The 22404-nt window shown below is 39.5% G+C and overlaps 2 protein-coding genes across 2 annotated transcripts; both read right to left on the reverse strand.

Moving 5' to 3' along the window:
- Window positions 1-7699: 7699 nt before the first annotated feature.
- LOC143398913 (olfactory receptor 2L13-like) lies at window positions 7700-8638 on the reverse strand. The gene has a single exon (XM_076855624.1). The coding sequence runs from the start codon at window positions 8636-8638 to the stop codon at window positions 7700-7702; it is 939 nt and encodes a 312-aa protein (XP_076711739.1).
- Window positions 8639-15453: 6815 nt separating this feature from the next.
- On the reverse strand, window positions 15454-16263 carry LOC143400203 (olfactory receptor 2L13-like). The gene has a single exon (XM_076857515.2). The coding sequence runs from the start codon at window positions 16261-16263 to the stop codon at window positions 15454-15456; it is 810 nt and encodes a 269-aa protein (XP_076713630.2).
- Between the last annotated feature and the right edge of the window lie 6141 nt (window positions 16264-22404).

Here is a 22404-nt window from a genome sequence, read left to right on the forward strand (position 1 = left end):
GACAGCCTGACGGGCCAACATTTCTTTTTACCATACCCATTGACATTATGGGATCCAGGGATGGATTTCTCCTGAGACTCATACCATGGCCTGCCTGGTGTATTATGCTCACTGCATTATGTTCCTGTCTCCAGTGTTACATCCCAGTACCTGACTCCAGTGTGTACTTGGGGTCACCACTCAAGAAGTGTGTCTTTCTTGTAGAAATTCTTTCCAATCCCTTATTCCCACACAAATGAGGATAATTAGCACCTCCTCCTTCAGTGCAAAGGTGTGGAATCCTCTAGTGGAGCCATAGTCCCAGCTCAGAGTGGGCAGGATGTGCACCAGCTCTACCACTCAAAGGCAGTTTGTTAAACTTAGCAAGTGCCCCAACTTCTCACATGCAAGAACATTGAAATGTCAGTGCAGTTTGCCTTCCAGGAGCATCTTACCAACAAATATTAAAAATTCAAATATTTTTAAGACCTTCGAAATGTAAAATGAACCAAATTTATCCTTCCTGAAAATGAGATTACTTTATCTAATAAAAACCATGTGAAATGTGTTAACATGTTAGCTACTATATGCAATATGAACTTTATTGCTGATAATATTTTGCGTGTGTGCTATAGATTGAGTCCAGGGCAAGCGTCTATCTCTGAGCTACAGCCCTAATTGATGAATATTTTAAAATAATATTAAAAAAAACAGAAATAAAGTATTATTCATTAACTATTTAACAGGAGATTCCTGTTTTATAATTTAATGGGCATTTCCAAAAGAAAAAAAAGTGAACCTATGATACCTAAAATATGTTAATAAATTCCATGTAATCGAAATTATAGAAATTCCATCATGTGTTTTTATTAATTTAGGTTCATTTTATAGTAATGTACCTTTTGCAATATAAACCAAACTGAGAAAGGAATGATTTTATTGAGAAACATTACTTTGTGCCATTAATATATGCATATACTGAATAAGAACATATAAAACATAGGACAGAGTAATACTGAGACAATCTCAGTGAATAAATTTGTTTTTTTTTTCTGCACCGTGTTGACTCTTGACATGCCTTGAAAACACCTCAACACCTTGCTGAACCTCACTCCTCAACCTTGGCCGAAGGCTGTTTTGTGTCATTCCTGAAGTGGCCTCTGTTTTCCAGATGTCATTGACACCCTCATGAATAAAAGCAAATCATTGGCCTCAGCCCAGATGAAGAAAGACTGGACCCATGGCTGCTTCCTTTCTCCATAGAGATATCTTAAGGTGTGAAGATGAAGAGGAGTGAGGAAGAGATATGTTTGAAAAAGAGTCAAGAAGGTTACCCAGAAAGTGACTTGTTCACTGGTAAACATTGGACACAGGTAAACAAGGCAGTGAGATTTGAATGTAGGGGTAATAAAATATACTTATCCAATCTAAATGTTTATTTTTATTCATCATGTGGGAGAAGAAATGTCTGCTTCAAAAATAGATCTGAAGTTGAATTTGAGGACCAGTGGTTAAATGTTTAATCACATCATTCAGCAGAAATCCTGGGACATGAAACACAGGACACAGGAAGTGATTTCCAGCCCATTCACAAATGTGCTCTCTGGCTGGCAGGGAATGGGGTAATGGAAGAGGTGGGACACATTGCCTGGGAGTGTGCTTTGATAGACAGGTGAGGCTAGAGAAAGAACTGAACACCCAGAGCCCGAGTTCATAGTAAGGATGTGATTCCTTTTTTTATACATGGATTCTAAATTGTTTTGGTTTTGCTTTTTTGTTTGTTTGTTTGTTTTCTACATTTGATTTGCCATAAGTGGTGATTAATTATATGATTCCCTTTATAATCTTATTACTGCTTTATGCTACTAAATTACCTTCTGTGAATTTTCATTATTCCAATTAACTACTTGGAAATTACTGGTGCTATTTTTATATGAAGATGAATAATGGCTTCTAGTAAGAACATGCTGTCCTAATTTTCTTTCTTTTTTAAATTTTTATTTGTTTTAATTAGTTATTAAAGGAAACAATTGAGGTAATCATAGTATTGGCAGCTGTGCTATAGGTTATTCAGATTTGGTTTGTAAAGGCAATTTGTGTCAATTGTGTTTTTTGAATGCATTTAACATCTGAAAGTTGCTTTTGTAAATTTCCTTTTAAAAATGCTAATTTTCAGGGATAACAGGAACATAACTCAACATCATAAAGGTTATCTACACTACTCCCCAGGCCAACATCATTCTAAACAGAGAAAAATTAGAGTCATTGCCTCTAAAGAGGGGGCGGGGATGCCCTTTTTCACCACTTCTATTTAACATAGTTCTTGAAAAACTGGCCAGAGCAATTAGACAAAAGAAATCAAAGGGATATACATAGGAAAAGAAGAACTTAAATTAGCACTATTTGCTGGTTATATGGTTCTATACCTAAAAGACCCAAAAAGTTTCACCACAAAACTTCTAGAAATAGTAAGTGAATTCAGTAAGTGAAAGTCGCAGGATATAAAACCAATACCCATAAATCAAAGGCATTTCTGTATATCAGTGACAAATCCTCTTAATGGGAAATGAGAAAAACTACCTCATTTACAATCGCCTAAAAAAAATACTTGGGAATCAACAAAAGAGGTAAAAGATCTATACAATGAAAACTAAAGAATGCTAAAGAAAGAAATCTAAGAAGGCCTTAGAAGATGGAAAGGTCTACCTTGTTTTGGATAGGCAGAATTAATATTATCAAAATGACCATAATACCAAAAGCACTATACAGATTTAATGCAATTATGATCAAAATCCCAATGGCATTCCTCATAGAAATAGAAAAAACAGTCATGAAATTCATCTGGAAAAATAAGAGACCCAGAAGAGCTAAAGCAATCCTCAGCAAGAAGAGTGAAGGAGATGGGATCACTATACCAGACCTTAAACTGTACTACAGAGCAATAGTGACAAAACAGCATAGTATTGGCACCAAAACAGACTGATAGACCAATGGTACAGAATTGCGGACACAAAGGCTAACCCACAAAATTACATTGTCTTATATTAAACAAAGGCGTCAAAAACATACATTAGAGAAAAGATAGCCTCTTCAACAAATGGTACTGGGAAAATTGGAAATCCAATTGCAACAAGATGAAATTAAACTCCTCTCACCCTGTACAAAACTCAACTCAAAGCAGGTCAAGGGCTAGGAATTAAAACAGAGACCCTGCGTCTAATAGAAGAAAAAGTAGGCCCTAATCTTCATCATGTGGGATTTGGCCCCAACTTCCTTAATAAGACTCCTATAGTGCAAGAAATAAAACCAAGAATCAATAAATGGGATGGAATTAAACTAAAGTTTCTTCTCAGCAAAAGAAATAATCTGTGAGGTGAATAGAGAGCCTACATCTTTGGAGCAAATGTTTTTCCACACATCAGATAGAGCACTAATCTCTAGGATATATAAAGAACTCAAAAACCTTAACTCCAAAAAAAAAACCTCAAAAAATCAAATAACCCAATCAATAAATGGGCCAAGGACCTGGACACTTCTCAGAAGACAGAAAAATACTTTAAAAAAGCAGTTGCTGTTTAACCACAGATTTACAAACCTTAATTTTTCTAAGAGTAGTTGCTCTAGAGAATAAGACACAATGTAATTAGTATTTTTAAAAGTTTTTGTCACTTTAACATATAGATCAAACTTTGGTTTATATCAATACATTAATATTTGTTCTTAAGGAACAACCGTGACAGTTTTAACTGTTTATGTTACTTACATATAACCAATGTAGTTATACATAAACCTTTTAATATTTATCCTTTATTTATAGGCTTTACGTTACATAATTAGACCCTCTTATTGTTTACTTTGATGTACTACAATTATACTTTGCCACATAAAGTCTTTTTTACCTGGAAATATTTGTTTTTTCCTTTCACTAAATAGATCTTTATATTTAGAAACTTTTAATATTTTTTAATCCATTGGTCCCTTTCTGTTTATACTTTGAAATAACCCTTATAAATTTTTGAATTTATATAAATTATTTTAATAAGATGAAATACTTTGTTATTTACAATACTATAATTGAATTATAGTTGAAGCCTTTGGACCCCTTGTATATAAAATTATACCAGTTGAGACATTAACTTTTAATGCCTTTTTTTATCTCTAGCTTTTACTTTTGACCTTTTTTTAGAGCTGTTTTCAGCCATTTACATTTTAATGCAAGCTTTGGTGAGCACAGTTAAAACCTTTTAACCATTTTTTAACATTAGAAACAAACTGAGGTAGGGCTGGGGTTGTGGCTCAGGGTTAGAGCACTGGATCCTCAGCACCACATATGCATACATAAAATAAAGGTACTGTGTCCAACTACAACTATATATCTATATCTATATCTATATATATCTATCTATATATATGTATATCTATATATATGTGTGTATATATATATATATAAACTGAGGTAGAAACTAATACAAAACAAAAAGGGAACAAACAATAACAAACAACAAACAAAACAAGTAATCTTGTTTTAGTTATGACAAAAAGTAATTTTAAATGTCTTTTTAATTTCTCAATTTATGAAAGCACCAATAATGTTTAAGTATTTTACCTTATGAAATTTAAGGAATTAAGAGTTTTTGATATTATATTTAACAGTTAGCATTTTAACTTTTAAACCAATCATGTCTCTAGCAAACACATCCATGGTTAATTTCATATATGTCAGATCTAATTTACTTAATTTTTTTAAAAAAGCCAAGATATCAGACAAGTGCCTTGAATAGCATTAGTCATTTTTTTCCTATTGAAGAAAAAATCCTAGAGACAATGGATATTAGATACTTTATAGACATTAACATTTTATTCACAACTGTTTGATCACCTAGAAACAAAACTGTGCATTAGTAAGTTTAAACAAATTTGTACTCTTATTTATTTATCGTATTTAAATTGAACTTTTTAAATCATCTGAACCAAAGGTATTTGGATCCATTTTTAAATTTTAATTTATCAGCTTGTATGTCAATTTTGGTACCAAATATAGCAATAGACATAGCAATACATGTAGATGGACAGTACACCGGTACACCTACACAAAACAAACAGATAAACAAAAGTCTGGTAGGTTATTTTTTAAAAACCTATTAGATTGAGAATTAACCCTTATAAATTGGCCTTAGAAAAATGCAGAATGTAATCAGAAAAACACATTAACCTAGGCGTTTCAGATCAAAATCATGAATTTAACAAATATAGAATTTTAAAAGTCTTCCTGGCCTTTGTCCTGAGGTGGTTCTGCTCATCAAAGGTGAAAAGAGTTAAGGAAACATAAGACAAATGATGGGGCCCTATTCCTCTCTGAAGGAGCTTCCCAAAGATGCAGCTCCATTGGTCTCCTTGGGAAAGTCCCCAGGTTGGGGTCCCATTCTAAACTGTTTTTTTCTGGTGTCTTGGATAGCAGCCACCAAATTTTTGCCTGACATTTTTAATAGTTGGGAGTTTTTCATGCTTGAAAATACTGAGAAAAAAAAGCCAAATTTTCTACACAAAATTATGCCTTTTGTTATATAATTTAGAAATAATAATTTTATAAAACACTATAGTTCTAATCTGCCCTCTGTAGGAACTGACATTGTCTACCCTGCAGGCCACCTGGCCCAGTTCCTAAATGAAGGCAATCTCTAGAATTTTTTTTTTTTTTTACCTCTAGCTTTTACTTTTGACCTTTTTTTAGAGCTGTTAGCAGCCATTTACATTTTAATGCAAACTTTAGTGAGCAAAGTTAAAAACTTTTTAACCATTTTTTAACACTAGAAACAAACTGAGGTAGGGCTGGGGTTGTGGCTCAGGGGTAGAGCACTGGATCCTTAGCACCACACATGCATTCATAAAATAAAGGTATTATGTCCAACTACAACTAAATATATTATATATTTTATAAATATATTATATATATAAAACAAAAAAAATAAGGTAGAAACTAACACAAAACAAAAAGGGAACAACAATAACAAAAAACAAACAAGACAAAAACACAAGACAGACAATAAAACACACTACAGGTAAGGCGCCAAAGACAAATTTAACTGATAGAAAACCAGGCTCAGACCAGAGGACTGAGTAAAAACCAGACTTGGAGCAGAGGGCTGACTAAAAACCTGACTTAGAGCAGAGGACTGAGGAAAAAGCAGGCCAGAGGACTAAGGAACGTCTTGCTAGCCCTGGACTCAGAAAATAATGCCGCATCCAGCTTTCCCCAGTCTCTCCAGGTGCGGATCCACGCAGACCAGATTTACCTTCCCAGGGAAACACAGACAACTCTTTGTAGTTTTAGTGAGGGGGGTCAGGAGTGAGGAACATCTTCTCAGAGGCCTTCCCCTAGGTGATCTCTCTTCCAAGACCCCTCCCTTGGTGGTCCTGAGTGATCTGAAGAATGCAAGAAAAGTAGGTCTTGGTGCGACCTCCAGATGTTGTGGGGCAGGTCACTCAGAAAATACACCAAGTCCCAGTTTTGTCTAAATTGAAGAGTCTTTATTTAGCCAGCTGGCAACTGCTCCCCACAAGATCCATAAATGTCTCTGCAAAAAACAGTTCCAAGCCTGAGCATTTTAGTATGTTTAAAGACAAAAACTGCAAAACCCAGATTGGGGTTGATATAGCTGCAAGTGAGCAGGTACAGAAGCTGAACTGGGCACTCAGAACGGCAATGCAATGGATACATTGGTATTTCCCATGGGACTATCCAGGTTGGCATAAGGAGCAAGGAAGCAGAAGGGAAGTGGTTCAAAATGACCCTAGTTGAGTACAAGTTAGAGAGTGATTACTAACATCTAGACAATCAATCTCTGACAGGGTACATGCCCAAGAAAAATGGAAACCAAAGAGAACAATTTTACATTGTATAAGAATTGCTATTTTGTGTTGCCAAGTATGTCATGATAGGTAACTATTAATGGGTACAGAGGCTGGGCTTTCCCATGGGAAAAGCATTTCTTACATGACATGAAGTCTCAGGGTAAAATGGAGTCTGTTTGGTCATTGCTCATATAGCCTGGCCCATAACACTAGGAGCCTCTTGAAGCTAATTATTTTTGCAAGTATTAAAACTAAAAATTAAAAGAAAAATGGCTTTTTTAAAGAGTTTCAAATACAATTATTTGTCCCAAGACAAGGGGACATAGTCAGAACAATAAGGCACATTGTGTACTAAAGGAGAAGACTGCAAGTCACCAGAGATCCTATCATCAGTAGACACTGAGTCATGTGACCTTGGGACACCTGAAATATGTAAAGTGCAAGTTGGTATGAGTTATAAAATCCACACAAGGGTCTCCAAAATTAGAATTAAAACAAGATATAAAAGCACAGTAATAATATCAGATATGTATAAGTAATAAATGTCAAATTCAGTACAACTATATTTACATTAATAGGTAAATATAGTTGTACTGAATTTATGTAAAAAAGTTGTAACAAGAGTACAATATAAAATCAATTCATTGTTTATGCTGTATTAATTATAGCATTTCCTATAAAACACATGTTAATAATTATTATATTTATGCTTTGAAATTGACATATCTAATTAATTTTGCTAATAAATATATTATTAAAAATGTAATTACATATGTAGATTATATATACCGCTATAGGTCACCACTGTTCTAGAGAGTTCCCAGTCTGCATGGAGAGAAGCCATACAGAGGAGCAGATATTGCCATGCTCACTTCTTTCTGGAGGAGAGCATCCCCCAGACTCTTCCCATGGCCCCCAGCACCTCCTTGTTCCTCAGGCTGTAGATGATGGGGTTGAGCATGGGGGTGAGGATGGTGTAGAAGACAGCCAGGCTTTTATCCTCTGCTGGGGTGCGGAGACTCCTGGGCCGGAGATAAGTGTAGACAAAAGGAGCATAGTAAAATGTCACCACGGTTAAATGTGTGGAGCACGTGGTGAAGGCCTTTTTCCTCCCTTCTTTTGAGCGCATGTGGAAGACAGCAAAAAGGACCCGTCCATAGGAGGCCATGATGCCAAGGAAAGGAAGGAGGAGAAATATGACTGTGCTCCCAAAAATTGTGTACTCATAGACCCAGGTGTCCATACAGACCAGAGGCAACATGGTGGGGACCTCACAGAAAAAGTGATTGATGACCCTAGACCTGCAGTAAGGAAGATGAAGGGCATAGATGGTATGTACCAGAGAGTGAATGGAGCCCAGTATCCAGGTTCCTATGATCATCTTCAAACACATGATTTTACTCATGCGGACAGGATAGTGGAGAGGGTGGCAGATGGCTACAAAGCGGTCATAGGCCATGGAAGCCAGAAGTAAGCCTTCAGAACATGCAATGGTGACAAAGAAGAACATTTGCACACCACAGCCCAGGAAGGAGATGCTCTTCTGGCCAGAGAGGAAGTTGATGGCCATCTTGGGGACAGTGGTAGAGATGTACATCAGGTCCATGAGGGAGAGCTGGCTGAGGAGAAAGTACATGGGGCTGTGGAGCCGGGGGTCCAAGAAGATGAGGGCAGTCATCCCTGAGTTCCCCAAACAGGCGAGAACAAACACAAAGATGATCAGGAGCAAGAGAAGGAGGCCAGTTTGGTTTTGGGGTAACAGGCCCATTAAAATAAAGTCATTTAAAGTTTGGTTCCATTTCTCCATGAAAATGCACTGCTTTAATTTCTTTGAAATATAAGCAAAATTAAAACTAAGACCTAAACCTGAAAAGACACAGCAAAGAAAAATAAAAATAAATTGACTTTATTTGTGTTTTTTAGAATGAATTATTTTTCCTTCAACACCATATCCTTGTTCAACTGTATTTAAGACCTGAATAGAATGTTCCTGCTGCAGTTCTCTCTGTAACCATCTCAGCACATCCTGGACACATACATGGTCTTGGAATACAAAGTCTATATCAGGCACAGGAAACCCAGTGAGGTAGCTGGAGCATTCCTGCCTGCTGACTCCTGACAGGAGCTTTCCTAGGACTACGCACCAGGCTCAGACCCAGAGGAATCCAGGATCCTGCTCTCCCAGCTCCCCAACTCAGCACTCAGGTTCACCACAGACATGGCCTGTGGGGCCCAGAAGTACACTGTGTGCTTGAGTCTGCATCCTCAGTGACCTCGCCTCCTCCACACTTTTAGTTCCTGCTCTCCCCTCCCCACTGGCACTGCTGCAGCTGAATAATCCAGGGTCTTCTCCCAGAGCTGTGCTGCTCATCTCCTAAACAGAAGCTGCTCGGCTGGTCCTAGAAGTCGGTCACTGTCCAAAGCATTGTTCTTAAATGTAAGGGTATTTTATGTTATATAAGATCCAACCTAATTACACTAAGATCTTTGCATAGTCTCTCTTTCCTGAAGAGGTGTCCTTTTTCTGATGGCCTAAAAACCCAAAACAAACACATAGAAATCCATATACATTTTTATTGTCTTCATATAAGCAAATAACATGTTAAATGTGACAGATTAAATAATGTGCAAAATAGTTTTCACCCTGTTTTTCAGAACACCAGTTAGAACTAGCATAGTAATGGAAATATAGCATCATTGTAGATATAGAAATGGAAATATAGCATGGGTGTAGATATGGGAAACACACACACTCAGATATTCTTATTTTTATGGGAATCTTTAGATGCCCCAACTTTGTGAACTGTTCATCATATTACATTATTTCCTATAATTTATCAACAGCTCAAATTCTGTAAATTTAGGCATTAATGTCTTCATTTTAAAAATGGAATTCATTGATGTGAAGAATAACATTTTTATACTGAGTTCTTCTGGGTAACAGGCTATGAGCTCATCTACTTCCTATTTTAATCATTTAGTAATGTTTTGGAAAAAGCTTTCCTCTGTATATGATTCATTCAATTCTTGTTAGCATTGGACTCCTCCAAGAGATCATGCCTGATTCCACATGGGGACCAGGTAAGATCACGGAGACCTCAGTGATCATTTTATCTTTCTGTCCTGTAGTTACTTTTCACCTAGTCCAGGCAGGAGAGTGGGTCTTATGCTGAGCCGTCCAACTAGGAAGATTGGGAGCAGTGGTACCTTACTGATTTGTAGCTTACATGTTTGTAATTATCATCTTCATAGTTAATCATTTAAGAAAAAGAAAACAAAAGATAGGTGTTAATTATTTGGAGTAAAATATAAATGAGTAAAAATTCCCTTCCTACATAACATCGTTGCTTTTTCTGCCCATGCCATAACTAGGAAATTTGTACCTGGAACTTGGACCCTTCATAGCCTCTCCTTTCTCTTTGTATCATTCTTGTCATGGCAAGTTTTTCTATAATTCAGTCTCCTAAATATGCAGAATTGTGTTTTATTTTTCTAGTCTATGTGTTTTGACTTCTTTGTTTATATAGACTTGGTTTGAGATTTTCTACTTTATATGTTTGTGTTCTTTCATCTTAAAAAAATACTGATGACACACCTGTCCCAGCTATTACTTTTGATGCTTATTTTGCATTATCAATGTTGCAAAGGAAGGAAAAGGTATTAATAATTTGTTGCCATTATTCACATTTAATAATTTAAAATCAACTATCACTTTATAAAACTCTAGTAAGAATGAATAAAACTGTGACAATTTATCATAAAACTTGGAAAGCATTTTGTTAGCTATGAAATTGACAATACTGATAGTTAAATATTCATGGTCAGGGGACCAACAGGAGCATAGAATCACAGCACAAGAGAGATGGGAACACAGGCTCCTCTGCTTCTAACAACTTCAGGAACAAAAACTCAAGATCTCACAGAGAAGATAAAAACACCAGATCCACAGCATGTGACACATTTGTTCCTTCATATTGAGTAATTATTGATGGCAGTGTTCCTGGCTATTGACTTGGTTTAATGGTTAAAATAGACAACATTCCACAGTCTGGAGCTCACATTTAGTGGGTGACACAGACAACAGAGCAACAGCTCAGACACATGCTGTGAGCTGTGTGGACATTAGTGACAGCAAGAACCATAGAGCAGGAATGGAGGACAGAGGGACAGCTGGGAAGCAGCACTGAGCACCTCTCCAAGGAGGTGCTGCTGGGATCCTCAGGCTCTGGACCACTCTGCACAGACTGAGGAGCAGGACCAGCCCTGGAGGGAGCCTGCCTGGGTCATCAAGACAGCAGCAGAGACAAGAGGGCTCTGGAAGCTCAGGCCCCAGGGCAAGTGTGTAGGGAGGGGAGGACTCAGACTCTGCTCTGGACCAGGTGAGAGGCCAGTGGGTGTGGCATGGGGTCAGGTCCCCTTCTGGAGCTCACACAGGAGGCTCTGGTTGAGGAGAGAGCTGAGAGGAGGAGCCCAGGACAGAGACTGGGCAGTGGGCAATGAGGACAGCTGGGGCTACACTGGGTTTAGCAAAGGAAGCCAAGCATGCCAGGGACCCCTGAGGCCTGGGCACATCAGCACAGCTGGGTGCTGCTTAGGGACAGGGTGGGACACATTGAGTCCTCTGTCTCTGCCCCCTGGCTCAGGGGCTATTGCACAGTAGGCTCTCAGCAGATCTGTTAATTAACTGAACCAAATATTAGCCTCAGACGTAAGTCAGAATATAGACCAAACTGAGAAAATGTGAATAGTGTTATCAGTCCTTCTTTAGCCTATAGACCCTGAAAACTATGCATGAGCATCTCTATAAGTAAATTTTTCCTGTGAGCCTCAGCTAACTCAGTCCCAACAGTTTCATATGAGAGCTGAGAAGATGAAATTTAATCAACTTTGTGTGTAGCACATAGAGGGGCCTGACTGTGTGTCCATTCCTTCACTTCCTCCCATACATTAAACATTGAGGACACTCAAGTCCAGAGAAATTCATGATTTCAAGGTCACATCACATGGAATTTCAAAAGGTTTACATAGCCTCATTTTACATTTAAGTTTACTCATATTCTTTCTGGTTTACTATAGTATTGCATGTGTGTGTGTGTGTATCTGTGTACAATATAAAGTGTTTCCTCATGAAAGAAAAACCACATCTCTAAAATAAAATATCAACCTGAGTTAACGCTAACCCAAATCAACTGAGATCAATAGTATCATTGCAACTCACATTGTCCGGAGTTCTGTAGTTTTTATTGCGGGAGGTGTAGTTTTATAACAACAAGATCCCCTCCTGAGAGTCCATTGAACTATTTAAAATATTTAAACCCAAGGCCATGTTCATAGTCAACCAGGCTAAGCATCTTGGTCCTGCCACTGGGCAGCAGCCCTGAATCTCACCAAGCCTTCCCGAGCAGAGAAACCACAGGCAGCAGGAAGGGACACTGACAACACATTCAGCGCTCACTGCTCCCACCTCTACCATTGTCTTTATGCTCAAATCACAAAGCTCTTTACCTTGTGCAGTGTTCCCTATGATATTGCTTTGCTCACACATCTTCCTTTGCTATTATCTTGTTCAAGTGAAAACAGATAGAAATGTCACACTTACTTCCTTGGGTTATATAAGAGAGATAGAAAAAGCTAATGCATATGATATTCTTCTGTCAATTCTTAGATGTCCTTTTTTTCTCCTCTAATTGATCCCCAAGCCCATAAAAAGAGAATCCTTGATTTTTTTTTTTTTTGCCTGATCAACTCCAGTTTAAGTTCGGACATATCAACAAACTCATTGAATTTTGAACCACTGTCTTTGTACCCAGAATTAATTTCTACAGGGATGCAAGCACTTACTCAAGAATGTGATTGCAGAGCTGTAAAGGATACTAGGTAGTGATTTCTGAAATCCTCTCTTTGCATAAGTTAGAGAACGTAGGATCAAGAAGATGCAGAAATTAATTATGAGTGCTCAGTTGAATAACAGCAATATTAGAAGAAGGGATAATTACCTTTTACTGTCTTGTCAGTCCCCAAAGGAAAATTGGCATTCATGACTAAACTAAATTATGCTATGAACAAATACCCTGATTTGGCTAAAGTGAAAAGTTGACACACAGGTCCTGTGATAATAATAGGATTTGGGCTAGGAGACAATCTAGATTGCCAACTTCAACCCAACTGGGAAAGTAAGCTGGGAAATTACATAAGACTAACTGAAGAACTATCTGAAAGAGTAATAAGATTAACAAGACTGCCAAGTGTCTTTTGCAGGGGTGGAAATTAATGAAAATGAGGATTTCTTATTATCTTATAAAACCTCAGATTTGGGAACCATGTAAGTGCACATTTCATGTTATCTCAGGCATTTATCTGTGACATGGAGTTTCCTGTGATAGGAAGTGATGGCAGAATATTGTTTAATGAGATAGGACTTTATAAACACATTACCCATGTAATGGAACTATCCCCACTTTAAATCTCATTAGAGGATCAGTTGTAAAGACATATTTTACCATTGCTGTTCATCTTTCTGGATCCATTCTCTCCCCCGCCCCCTTGCTCAGAGTGGTTCCCATTGCATATGCCTGCAGAACTGCCAGCTAAACTCTACCTCCAGCCTGCAGCCAGTCAAGTCCATTTGGCAGGATGAAACGTTGCTAGAGAGGACTGCAAGCCACGGTGACAGGTCTGAGCTCAGTTTGATGGACACAACTCTCCATTTTTCCCTTTGGATGTCACTCTGTGTTCTTAATCTCCAAATCTAGCAATGCTTGCCTTGACCAAGCTCCAATAGCCTTCTACATTCCTCTAACTCAGCTTAGAAAAGAAAAATGTTATTAGGAAAACACCATCAGTCAAAAGTCAGATCTCTTGCACTAAGTCACTGGTCTCCTTCACCCTGGGCCCAGGTAGGCAGCCTTGTTTCCACTGACAGAGGAGGAAGTCTCCCTTCTATAGTCCACCCCCTCCTGATTTGGCAGGAAGCTCATTTCTTCTTTTCACCTCTCCTTTGTGGGCTCCTATCAGCTCAGTAGTCCTCAGAAGCCTCAGAAGCACCAAATATGAACTTTTTAGAGGACACAGGAGAAGTCACCAGGGTTAATCAGGACACGGTCCGCACCACACACTGAATCTGCAGGCCTCATGATCCTGAGCTTCCCGGGTTCCAGGGTCATGAGCAATGGACTATGTCACTTATTAGTTTAAAACATCCTGTTAAAGCAGATTGAGGTACAGTTTCTTTGCTCTCCTTTGGAAAGGACCTAAGAAATACTGAGTAAATTAAGTGGAGGTAATTAGTGCAGGCCCTGTCCTCATTCCGGACAGTGAATAGTAGAAGGAACCAGGAACGTGGTCCACTCTGAAACAACCATACCTTCGGGAATTTGAGCATCTCTCTGAACATAGTTTGCTGGGGAGCCAACCTGGGGCATTGTGCCCTGCAATGTCAGTGATGGACTCACTCAAGCCCCTCTTGCTTATAGTGCCTATTTGTGTATTTTAACATGCACACAAAGAAAAGCAATATGATAAGACTGATCTAAGATAGTCCTGAGATACCAGAAGGGGAAATGACTAATATCACAAACAACTGCTTCAAAAACTGCCCAGCAGTTTGTCTTCTTGACTACATTTGTTGTTCTCAGCAGGTTTTGATGGAACTGAAAAATGTGACCTTAAGACTAATTTTACGAAGCAGCTGCTAGACTTAACTTTCAGAGCTTGCCTGCTCCCACGATGACTCAGGAACATTCCTCTTCCTAATGCGCCCTTCCTCCTTTCCCCCCTTTTTCCAGACATAGCGGAGTCCCTCCAACCTGTGCACAGTGCCCTGTATTACGAACCTATTCTTCATTCCCAGAGAAAAAGCCTTGTTTGAAGGTCCATCTCTTTTTATTGTTTGTGTGATTGATTGATTCACAATCAATCAAATTAATTGATTGATTGATTGACTTTCCTTCAAAGATCAGAGATGGTGTAACTTTTCGTGCTAAGAACTCTTTATTACCAGCAAATATGGAAAACTTTAAGGCACTCAGAAATGACTCTGAAATTCTTCACCTGTAGGTCCTCTGGAGCGAGAAAATACTTTAGTCATGCCCACTGCCATGTGATGCACACAGAGGCTCTCCTTCCCCTTCAGTTCCTGACAGAGGTCCTGAACTTTGGAGATACCAGCCCCATGTGGCAGTGGACACTTGAAATGCATTTTCTGTCCATTGCTCTCTGCCATGAATTTAAAATGCACACATGGGTTGATGACTTAGAATGACAACAATAAAAGTGATATTTTCATAATAAATTCACAGAAATGAAAACATGTAAATATCAGTACAAGTTTTACTACATTAATAATACTATTGGAACAAACAATGTGTTATAATAACAAACTATAAATAACAGAAGTAATCACAACAGTTAATTTTAACATTGCTTATGTTTTCAACTAATTAATATATTAAAAATCCTTACAAATGGTTATATGTGATGATCATTTTATTGTAAATTAATTTCACATTGAAGTGTGTTCAACAAAAGCTATGACTCTATATCTTACAGTTAGCTTGGTCATTGCAGCTCTAGGACTTAGTCTGAATGGAAGGAGGAAATATTGAGGAGCAGGGACGGCCATGCTCATTTCTTCCTAGAGGACAACATCCGCCACACTCTTCTCATGGCCCCCAGCACCTCCTTGTTCCTCAGGCTGTAGATGATGGGATTGAACATGGGGGTAAGGATGGTGTAGAAGACAGCCATGTTCTTATCCTCTTCGGGTGAGCGGAGACTCTTGAGCTGGAGATAAGTGAAGGCAAAAGGAGCATAGTAAAATATTACCACAGTTAAATGTGTGGCACACGTGGTGAAGGCCTTTTTCCTTCCTTCTTTTGAGCGCATTTGGAAGACAGCAAAAAGGACCCGTCCATAGGAGGCCATGATGCCAAGGAAAGGGAGGAGGAGAAATATGACTGTGCTAAAAAAAATCATGTACTCGTAGACCGAGGTGTCTGCACAGGCTAAAGGCACCATGGCTGTAATGTCACAGTAGAAATGATTGATGGCCCTAGACTTGCAGTAAGGAAGATGAAGGGTATAGGTGGTGTGTGACACAGAGTTGATGGAGCCCAGTGTCCAGGACCCCAGGATCATCTTCACACATACCCTTTTACTCATGCGGATGGGGTAATGGAGGGGGTGGCAGATGGCCACAAAGCGGTCATAGGCCATGGAGGCCAGAAGTAAGCCTTCAGAACATGCCATGGTGGCAAAGAAAAAGATCTGCATGGCACACCCCAAGAAGGAGATGCTCATCTGGCCAGAAAGGAAGTTGATGGCCATCTTGGGGACAGTGGAGGAAATGTACATCAGGTCCATGAGGGAGAGCTGGCTGAGGAGAAAGTACATGGGGCTGTGGAGCCGGGGGTCCAAGAAGATGAGGGCAGTCATCCCTGAGTTCCCTAAACAGGCGAGAACAAACACAGAGATGATCAGGAGCAAGAGAAGTAGGCCCTTCTGATTTGGGGGTAACAACCCCAACAAAATAAAGTCATTTGAAGTTTGGTTCCATTTCTCCATGAAATTGTACTGCATTACTTTCCTTGAAAGAAAAACAAAAGTAGAAACTAATGACTAAACATTAAATAAAGCATAAAAGTGGAATTAAAAATTCATTGGTTTTAATAGTGTTTTTTAAAATGAATTATTTTTTCTTTAATACCTTAGCCTTTGTTCAATCACTTTTAAGACTTGATTTCCATGTTCCTGCCCAGTTCTCTCAGGTAATCACCTCAGAAGTCGTAGACAGATGTAAGGTCTTAAGATATAAACTCAAGTGCCACTTGTGTCAAACCCAGTGAGGTAGCTGGAGCCTTTCTGCCTGCTGACTCCCAGAACTATGCACCAGGCTCAGCCTTGAGGAAGCCAAGAACCTGCTTTCCCAGCTCCCCAACTCAGCACTCAGGTTCACCACAGGCATGGCCTGTGGGGCACAGAAGTGCCCTGTGTGCTTGAGTCTGCATCCTCAGTGACCTCGCCTCCTCCACACCTTTAGTTCCGGCTCTCCCCTCCCCACTGGCACTGCTGCAGCTGAGTAAGCCAGGGTCTTCTCCCAGAGCTGTGCTGCTCACCTCCTAAACAGAAGCTGCTCTTCTGGCCCTAAAAGTGGGCCACCATTCAAAAATATTCTTCTGGAACACTAAGGTATTATAGGTATTATATAATATCATTAATAATATAAAGGTATTATAGGCATTATGTAATATCATTAATAACATACAGGTATTATATAATATCCATGCTAATGATAATGTGCTCTTTGGCCAGTCTCACATTTCCAGTGAGGTTTTCATTTTTGAATCCCCACAATCTCAAAGTCAAATACATACATATTCATACACTTTTTTTCCTTTTTTTCATAGAAACAAATCGCACATGAATAAGATGAAATATTATGCAAGGTTTTCACCCTATCTTTCCCACAGGCATCTAGAACTAGTGTGATAATGGACATGTAACATAAGTATGAAAAACAGAATCATACACTCAGATATTCTTTCCTTTTTCAGGTGAATTTTTGAGATGTCCTACCTTCATTCACAGTACTTCATTCATCACAATCTGTGTACTCCCAGTTCTATAAATTGAAGTCTTAATGTCTTCATTTTCCATAAGTTACCAGTAGAATTCACTGATGGGCATAATAGTGTTTTCAAATAAAATTTTGCTCAGGATCAGATTTCGAGTCTGTGTGCCTGCTTCATGTTTGTAATTGTATGCTAGGGGTTTATTAAATGCTTTACCGTGTATACAAGAGTCATTCAATCAGTTTACATAAATATTGCTCTCCTCCATACTCCAGGCTCAGTCAGGCTAGGTCAGGCCTAATTCCATACTCCGGGTTAGGTCAGGCATGTAGACCTTGGAGAGAATGTTCATTTCCCTTCCTGTCCAGTGGTTTAGTTTCACCAGGTTTAGGCAGGAGGTGACTCTGCTGCTGAGCTGTTCACCTAGGAGGGAACGTGAACAGAGGTGGCTTCCAGACTATAGTTTATTCAGGTGTGTTTTTGCCCCATTCAGAGGAATTTATTTAAGTAAAGCAACATAAATTAGATGTCAACATTCACAGTAAAGAAATCAAAATCAGAAATTAATGATTAACTTTGCTTCCTAGATAATTTTTTTTCTGACTTAATATGCCCAGGCCTTTAATTGGGAATTATATCTGTCATTCAGCTCTTTGTACCACCCTTTCCAATTTAAGTCATCTCAATTCTGGCAATTTGTTTTTCATTCTCCCAAGTATGCAACACTGTGATTGCATCATTTCTTAAGTTCCCAGCATATGTGATTTCCATCTTCTCTCATCTTGTGTCAGTATGAGATTTTTTACTTTATATATTTGTGCTCTTCTGACTGAAATGCTGATGTCCCCTCCTGTAACAGATATCCACTGGGTAACCAGATTGTGTTACTAATTTTTCATAAAAAAGAACAATTATTAATTCTTTGTTATAAAAATTCATATTTAGTAACAAAACAATTATTGCTTCATATAACTGTGGTAATCATGAAAAAACTGTGCAAGAGAGCTTATCATAAAAAGTAGCAATGCATTGTTAGAACTAGCTAGTTGACAAAATATGACAGTGAAAACCTGCATGGAGAGGACTACAGTAGAACCACAAGGTCACCAGGTAGCAGGAGAGGTGACCAGGCAGCTGTGTGCTGAATGACTTAGAGATAAAAACCTATGACATCATAGGAAAAGACAACTGCAAGGTGCCATCTTCACAATGTATCCATTCCTTCAAATTACGCCTCCCATTTGGGGGCACTGTTGCTGGGTATCAACTTGCTCTAGTGGTTAAAATACACAAGATTCCACAGTCTGGGGCTCATATTTAGTGGGTGACACAGACAACAGAGCAGCAGCTCAGACACATGCTGTGAGCTGTGTGGACATTAGGGACAGCAAGAAGAAGGACAGAGGGCAGCAGCACTGAACACCACTCCAAGGAGCTGCTGTGGTAGCCCTCAGGCTTTGGACCACTCTGCACAGACTGAGGAGCAGGGCCAGTCCTGGAGGGAGCCTGCCTGGGTCATCAGGGCACCAGCAGAGACAGAGGGCTCTGGAAGCTCAGGTCCCAGGGCAAGTGTGTAGGGAAGGGAGGACTCAGACTCTGCTCTGGACCAGGTGAGACGCCAATGGGTGTGGCATGGGATCAGGTTCCCTTCTGGAGCTCACACAGGAGGCTCTGGTTGAGCAGAGAGCTGAGAGGAGGAGCTCAGTGTGGAGAGTGGGCAGTGGGCAATGAGGACAGTTGGGGCTACCCTGGCTTTAACAAAGGAAGCCAAGCATGCCAGGGACCCCTGAGGCCTGGTCATATCAGCATAGCTGTGTGCTGCTTAGGAACAGGGTGGGACACATTGAATCCTCTGTCTCTATCTCTTGCATCAGGGGCTATTGCATAGTAGGCTCTTAGCAAATCTGCTGATAAACTGAACCAAATAATAGCCTTAGGATTAAATTTGTAAAATATTTCAAACTAACAAAATGTGACTAGGTCATTTTATAAATCATTTTTTGGCATCCATACCCTAGAAATAAGGGCACAGCAGAGTCTTGAGTTTCTTTCCTTATTCCTTTGTTTGATTTTAAATTGAGAAAAAGGAAGGTGCCAACAGCCTGGTAGGACCAATCCCTGAACACACTCTTGATGTAAGTTTATGTCTTCCATGGGCTAGTCATTTTAAAGGTAGGCTATGTTTATATTAGATTCTTTCTTACATAGACTAGACTTCAGAGTATCATAAAATAGATTGATATTAGTTACCAGAAAAACTATTTTTTCCTTAAATTGAAAATATTTGTGTTGTCAAGTATAAATGAGAAGAGTTCCATCAGGATCCCGTAATTCACTTTGGACCTGAATTTTTTAGGATCTGGGGCTTTGAAATTAGACATGGGGGTCTATTCATTTTTTATTGGGTTGAGGTGTTATTTTTTGCAACAGAATTACATGAAACACAACCCTCTTGGTTACAATATAACTTGGAGAATACAGTTCCTGGGATTTCAAGGTGGGGCTAAGATGAGAGTCTCCCTTGACCATCTTAAAAAGCAGAGGGTTCAAATATAGTTTAATAACCCTCATTTCACCAGGACATATAGTGTAAAAAGTGTAGGACTTTGGTTTACCTTCCAAGTATTAAGAGTAATGCAGTTTTAAAAACATCGCAGCCAATCACCAATGAGCAAGACCAATGAGCAAGCTGCCTGAACTTTACCCAACTCGTTTCCAGCATCCCCAGGTGGGAGCTGTGGAGGGAGTGAGCTCTGTGTGTTCAGCACACAGTGGGGCCTGAAGCTGTGTCTATCTCCCCTCTTTCTTCCATACCTCAAACATGGAGGAAACTCATATCCAGAGGCATTGACTGTTTCAATTACGGTCAACCCCCCCTGAGAGAAGCATATTGTTGAATTTTAACAAGTACCCATCTCCTACATTTAAGTTGAAGCTTAACCTTAGCTTTTCCAATTTACTATGGAACTGCCCATCCTTTTACACAGAAAGTATGTCCTAGCCCTAGAAAAAACAAGCCTCCAGAATGTCCCCCTTAGATAAACCTAACCCAAACTTACTTGGTTCAATAATATCACGGGTCTTACCTTGTCTGAGGTTCTGAGTTTTCATTTGAAAGGAGTAATTTTATAATTATGACATTCATTGCTGAAAGTTCATTGAGTTCCATAAAATATTAAAACCCCAAGCCATATTCCAGCCCGCCAGGCTAAGCAACTAGGTCCTGCCTCTGATCAGCAGCCCTGGCACAAGAGCCAAAGGCACCAACTAGGAAGGAATTCTTAGAACACATTCAGTGCTGACCACCCCCACCAATAGCACTCCCTTAGGCTGAATCACAGAGCCTTTCACCCTTGTGCAGTGTCCCCTATGTTACCACTTTGCTCAAACACCCTCCTTTGCTATTACCTTGTTCAAGTGAGAACAAAGAGACCTGTCATACTTCCTTCCTCAGGTTCCACAGGGGAAGAGAAGGACAGCTGCTCCACCTGGTGTGCAGAGCCTTCCTTCAGGAGCTTTATACGTCCTCCCTCCCCTCTAATTGATCCCCAGTGTCCACACCCACAGGGACAGAAGCCTCAGCCATCACGTGACTTTGCTGACTTGGAGATGAAATCAGCTCAAGTTCAGAGCAAATCCACCAACCTGCTCAGCTCTGCCTCTGTCGCCTGCTGCCCAAAACTAGCCTCAGGAGGAAAGAACCAGTTATCCCAGAACATGTTTGGAGGGCTGTAAGGGGTGATATGCAGAGATTACTGAAACCCCTTGTTGTGTTAGAGACCTCAGGATCAACAATATGCAGGAATCACATGAACCTTCAGCTGACCAGGAGCAATCCCTTCTATAGTCAGCTTCCAGAGCAAATTGTTGTTTGTGACTAATATTTTTTTTCAGGGAATGAAACAAGCAGTTAAAGTGTTTGTGATCAATTTAAATTATGTTATCACAAAATACTTTCTTCTATTTGAGGAGAAGTAGGTAAGTGATTCATGAAAATACTAATGCAGTCAGACATTCTACTAAGGTGAGAAGTTGACTCAAAGGTCTCATGATACAATGAGGATTTAGGCTCGGAAAGATGAGTCCAGCCTGCCACATCCACCACTGATTGGGAGACTGAGTTGGATTTTTTTTTAAGACAATGGTTTTTTGCCAAATTCTTTTAAAATAATGACTAATAGCATCTGGAAATTAAGTGGAAGTATGTACGCCAAGTGCTCAAAAAGTGTCAGTTGCAGAGATAGGATGAATAGACATGAGAATCTCTTATTATCTTGTTCACTTCACACATTGTCAAAAGAGAGAAATGCACATTTCAAGGTATTTTTGATACTTACCTGTTGGAATGACTTTCAGTCTCAGCTAGCTACTAGCAGCTCAGAAGTGCCTGAAATATCCACCTTCCTTCAGGCCTGACAGGAGGACCTGCAGGATGGGGTGAAACCACATCCTCAGCACTTGTGGTTAGCATTGCCAAACTGCCCCGCCAGGAAACTGAGAGTCAGGGGCTTCAGGGATGAAACCCCTGACTCAAAGGGCTAAAGACCCTTACAGATTGCTTTCTGCCATGACAGCAATATTTAGAGTATCCTCACAGTGCAGTTACATTAGGAAGAAGATGATTGGCTTATGGATATTGTCTTGCTTATGTATGATTGACAGGCACACCCCACTCAAACCCTATAACAGTTGTGTGCATTCCAAAAATAAACTGAGCTACTAGATGACAACCTGAGGTGGGTTTCCAGCCAGTTCTCTCTCCAGCTCCCAGAGTCTGTGTGTTGATTCTGCATCTCTACCCACTGCAACAAGGCAGCCAAGTGACCACCGACCATGAAGGGACTTAGGAACGCATTCACTTACCTGTGACATAGAGCCTTTTATCCGAGGAAGAAATTATAGAATATTATTTAACTTAATAAGATTGGATTCAATACATAGTTGCGACCCATATGACGGAAGTATCATGAAGAGCCAGCCTTAACAAATAATTCCATTGCTTTAA

The sequence above is a fragment of the Callospermophilus lateralis genome, chromosome 5, assembly GCF_048772815.1.
Source record: "Callospermophilus lateralis isolate mCalLat2 chromosome 5, mCalLat2.hap1, whole genome shotgun sequence".
In the NCBI taxonomy this organism is placed as follows: domain Eukaryota; kingdom Metazoa; phylum Chordata; class Mammalia; order Rodentia; family Sciuridae; genus Callospermophilus; species Callospermophilus lateralis.

Excerpts from the sequence above, each read along its gene's own strand:
- LOC143400203 (XM_076857515.2), bottom strand. The coding sequence starts at position 16,263 with ATGACTGCCCTCATCTTCTTGGACCCCCGGCTCCACAGCCCCATGTAC.
- LOC143398913 (XM_076855624.1), bottom strand. The coding sequence starts at position 8,638 with ATGGAGAAATGGAACCAAACTTTAAATGACTTTATTTTAATGGGCCTG.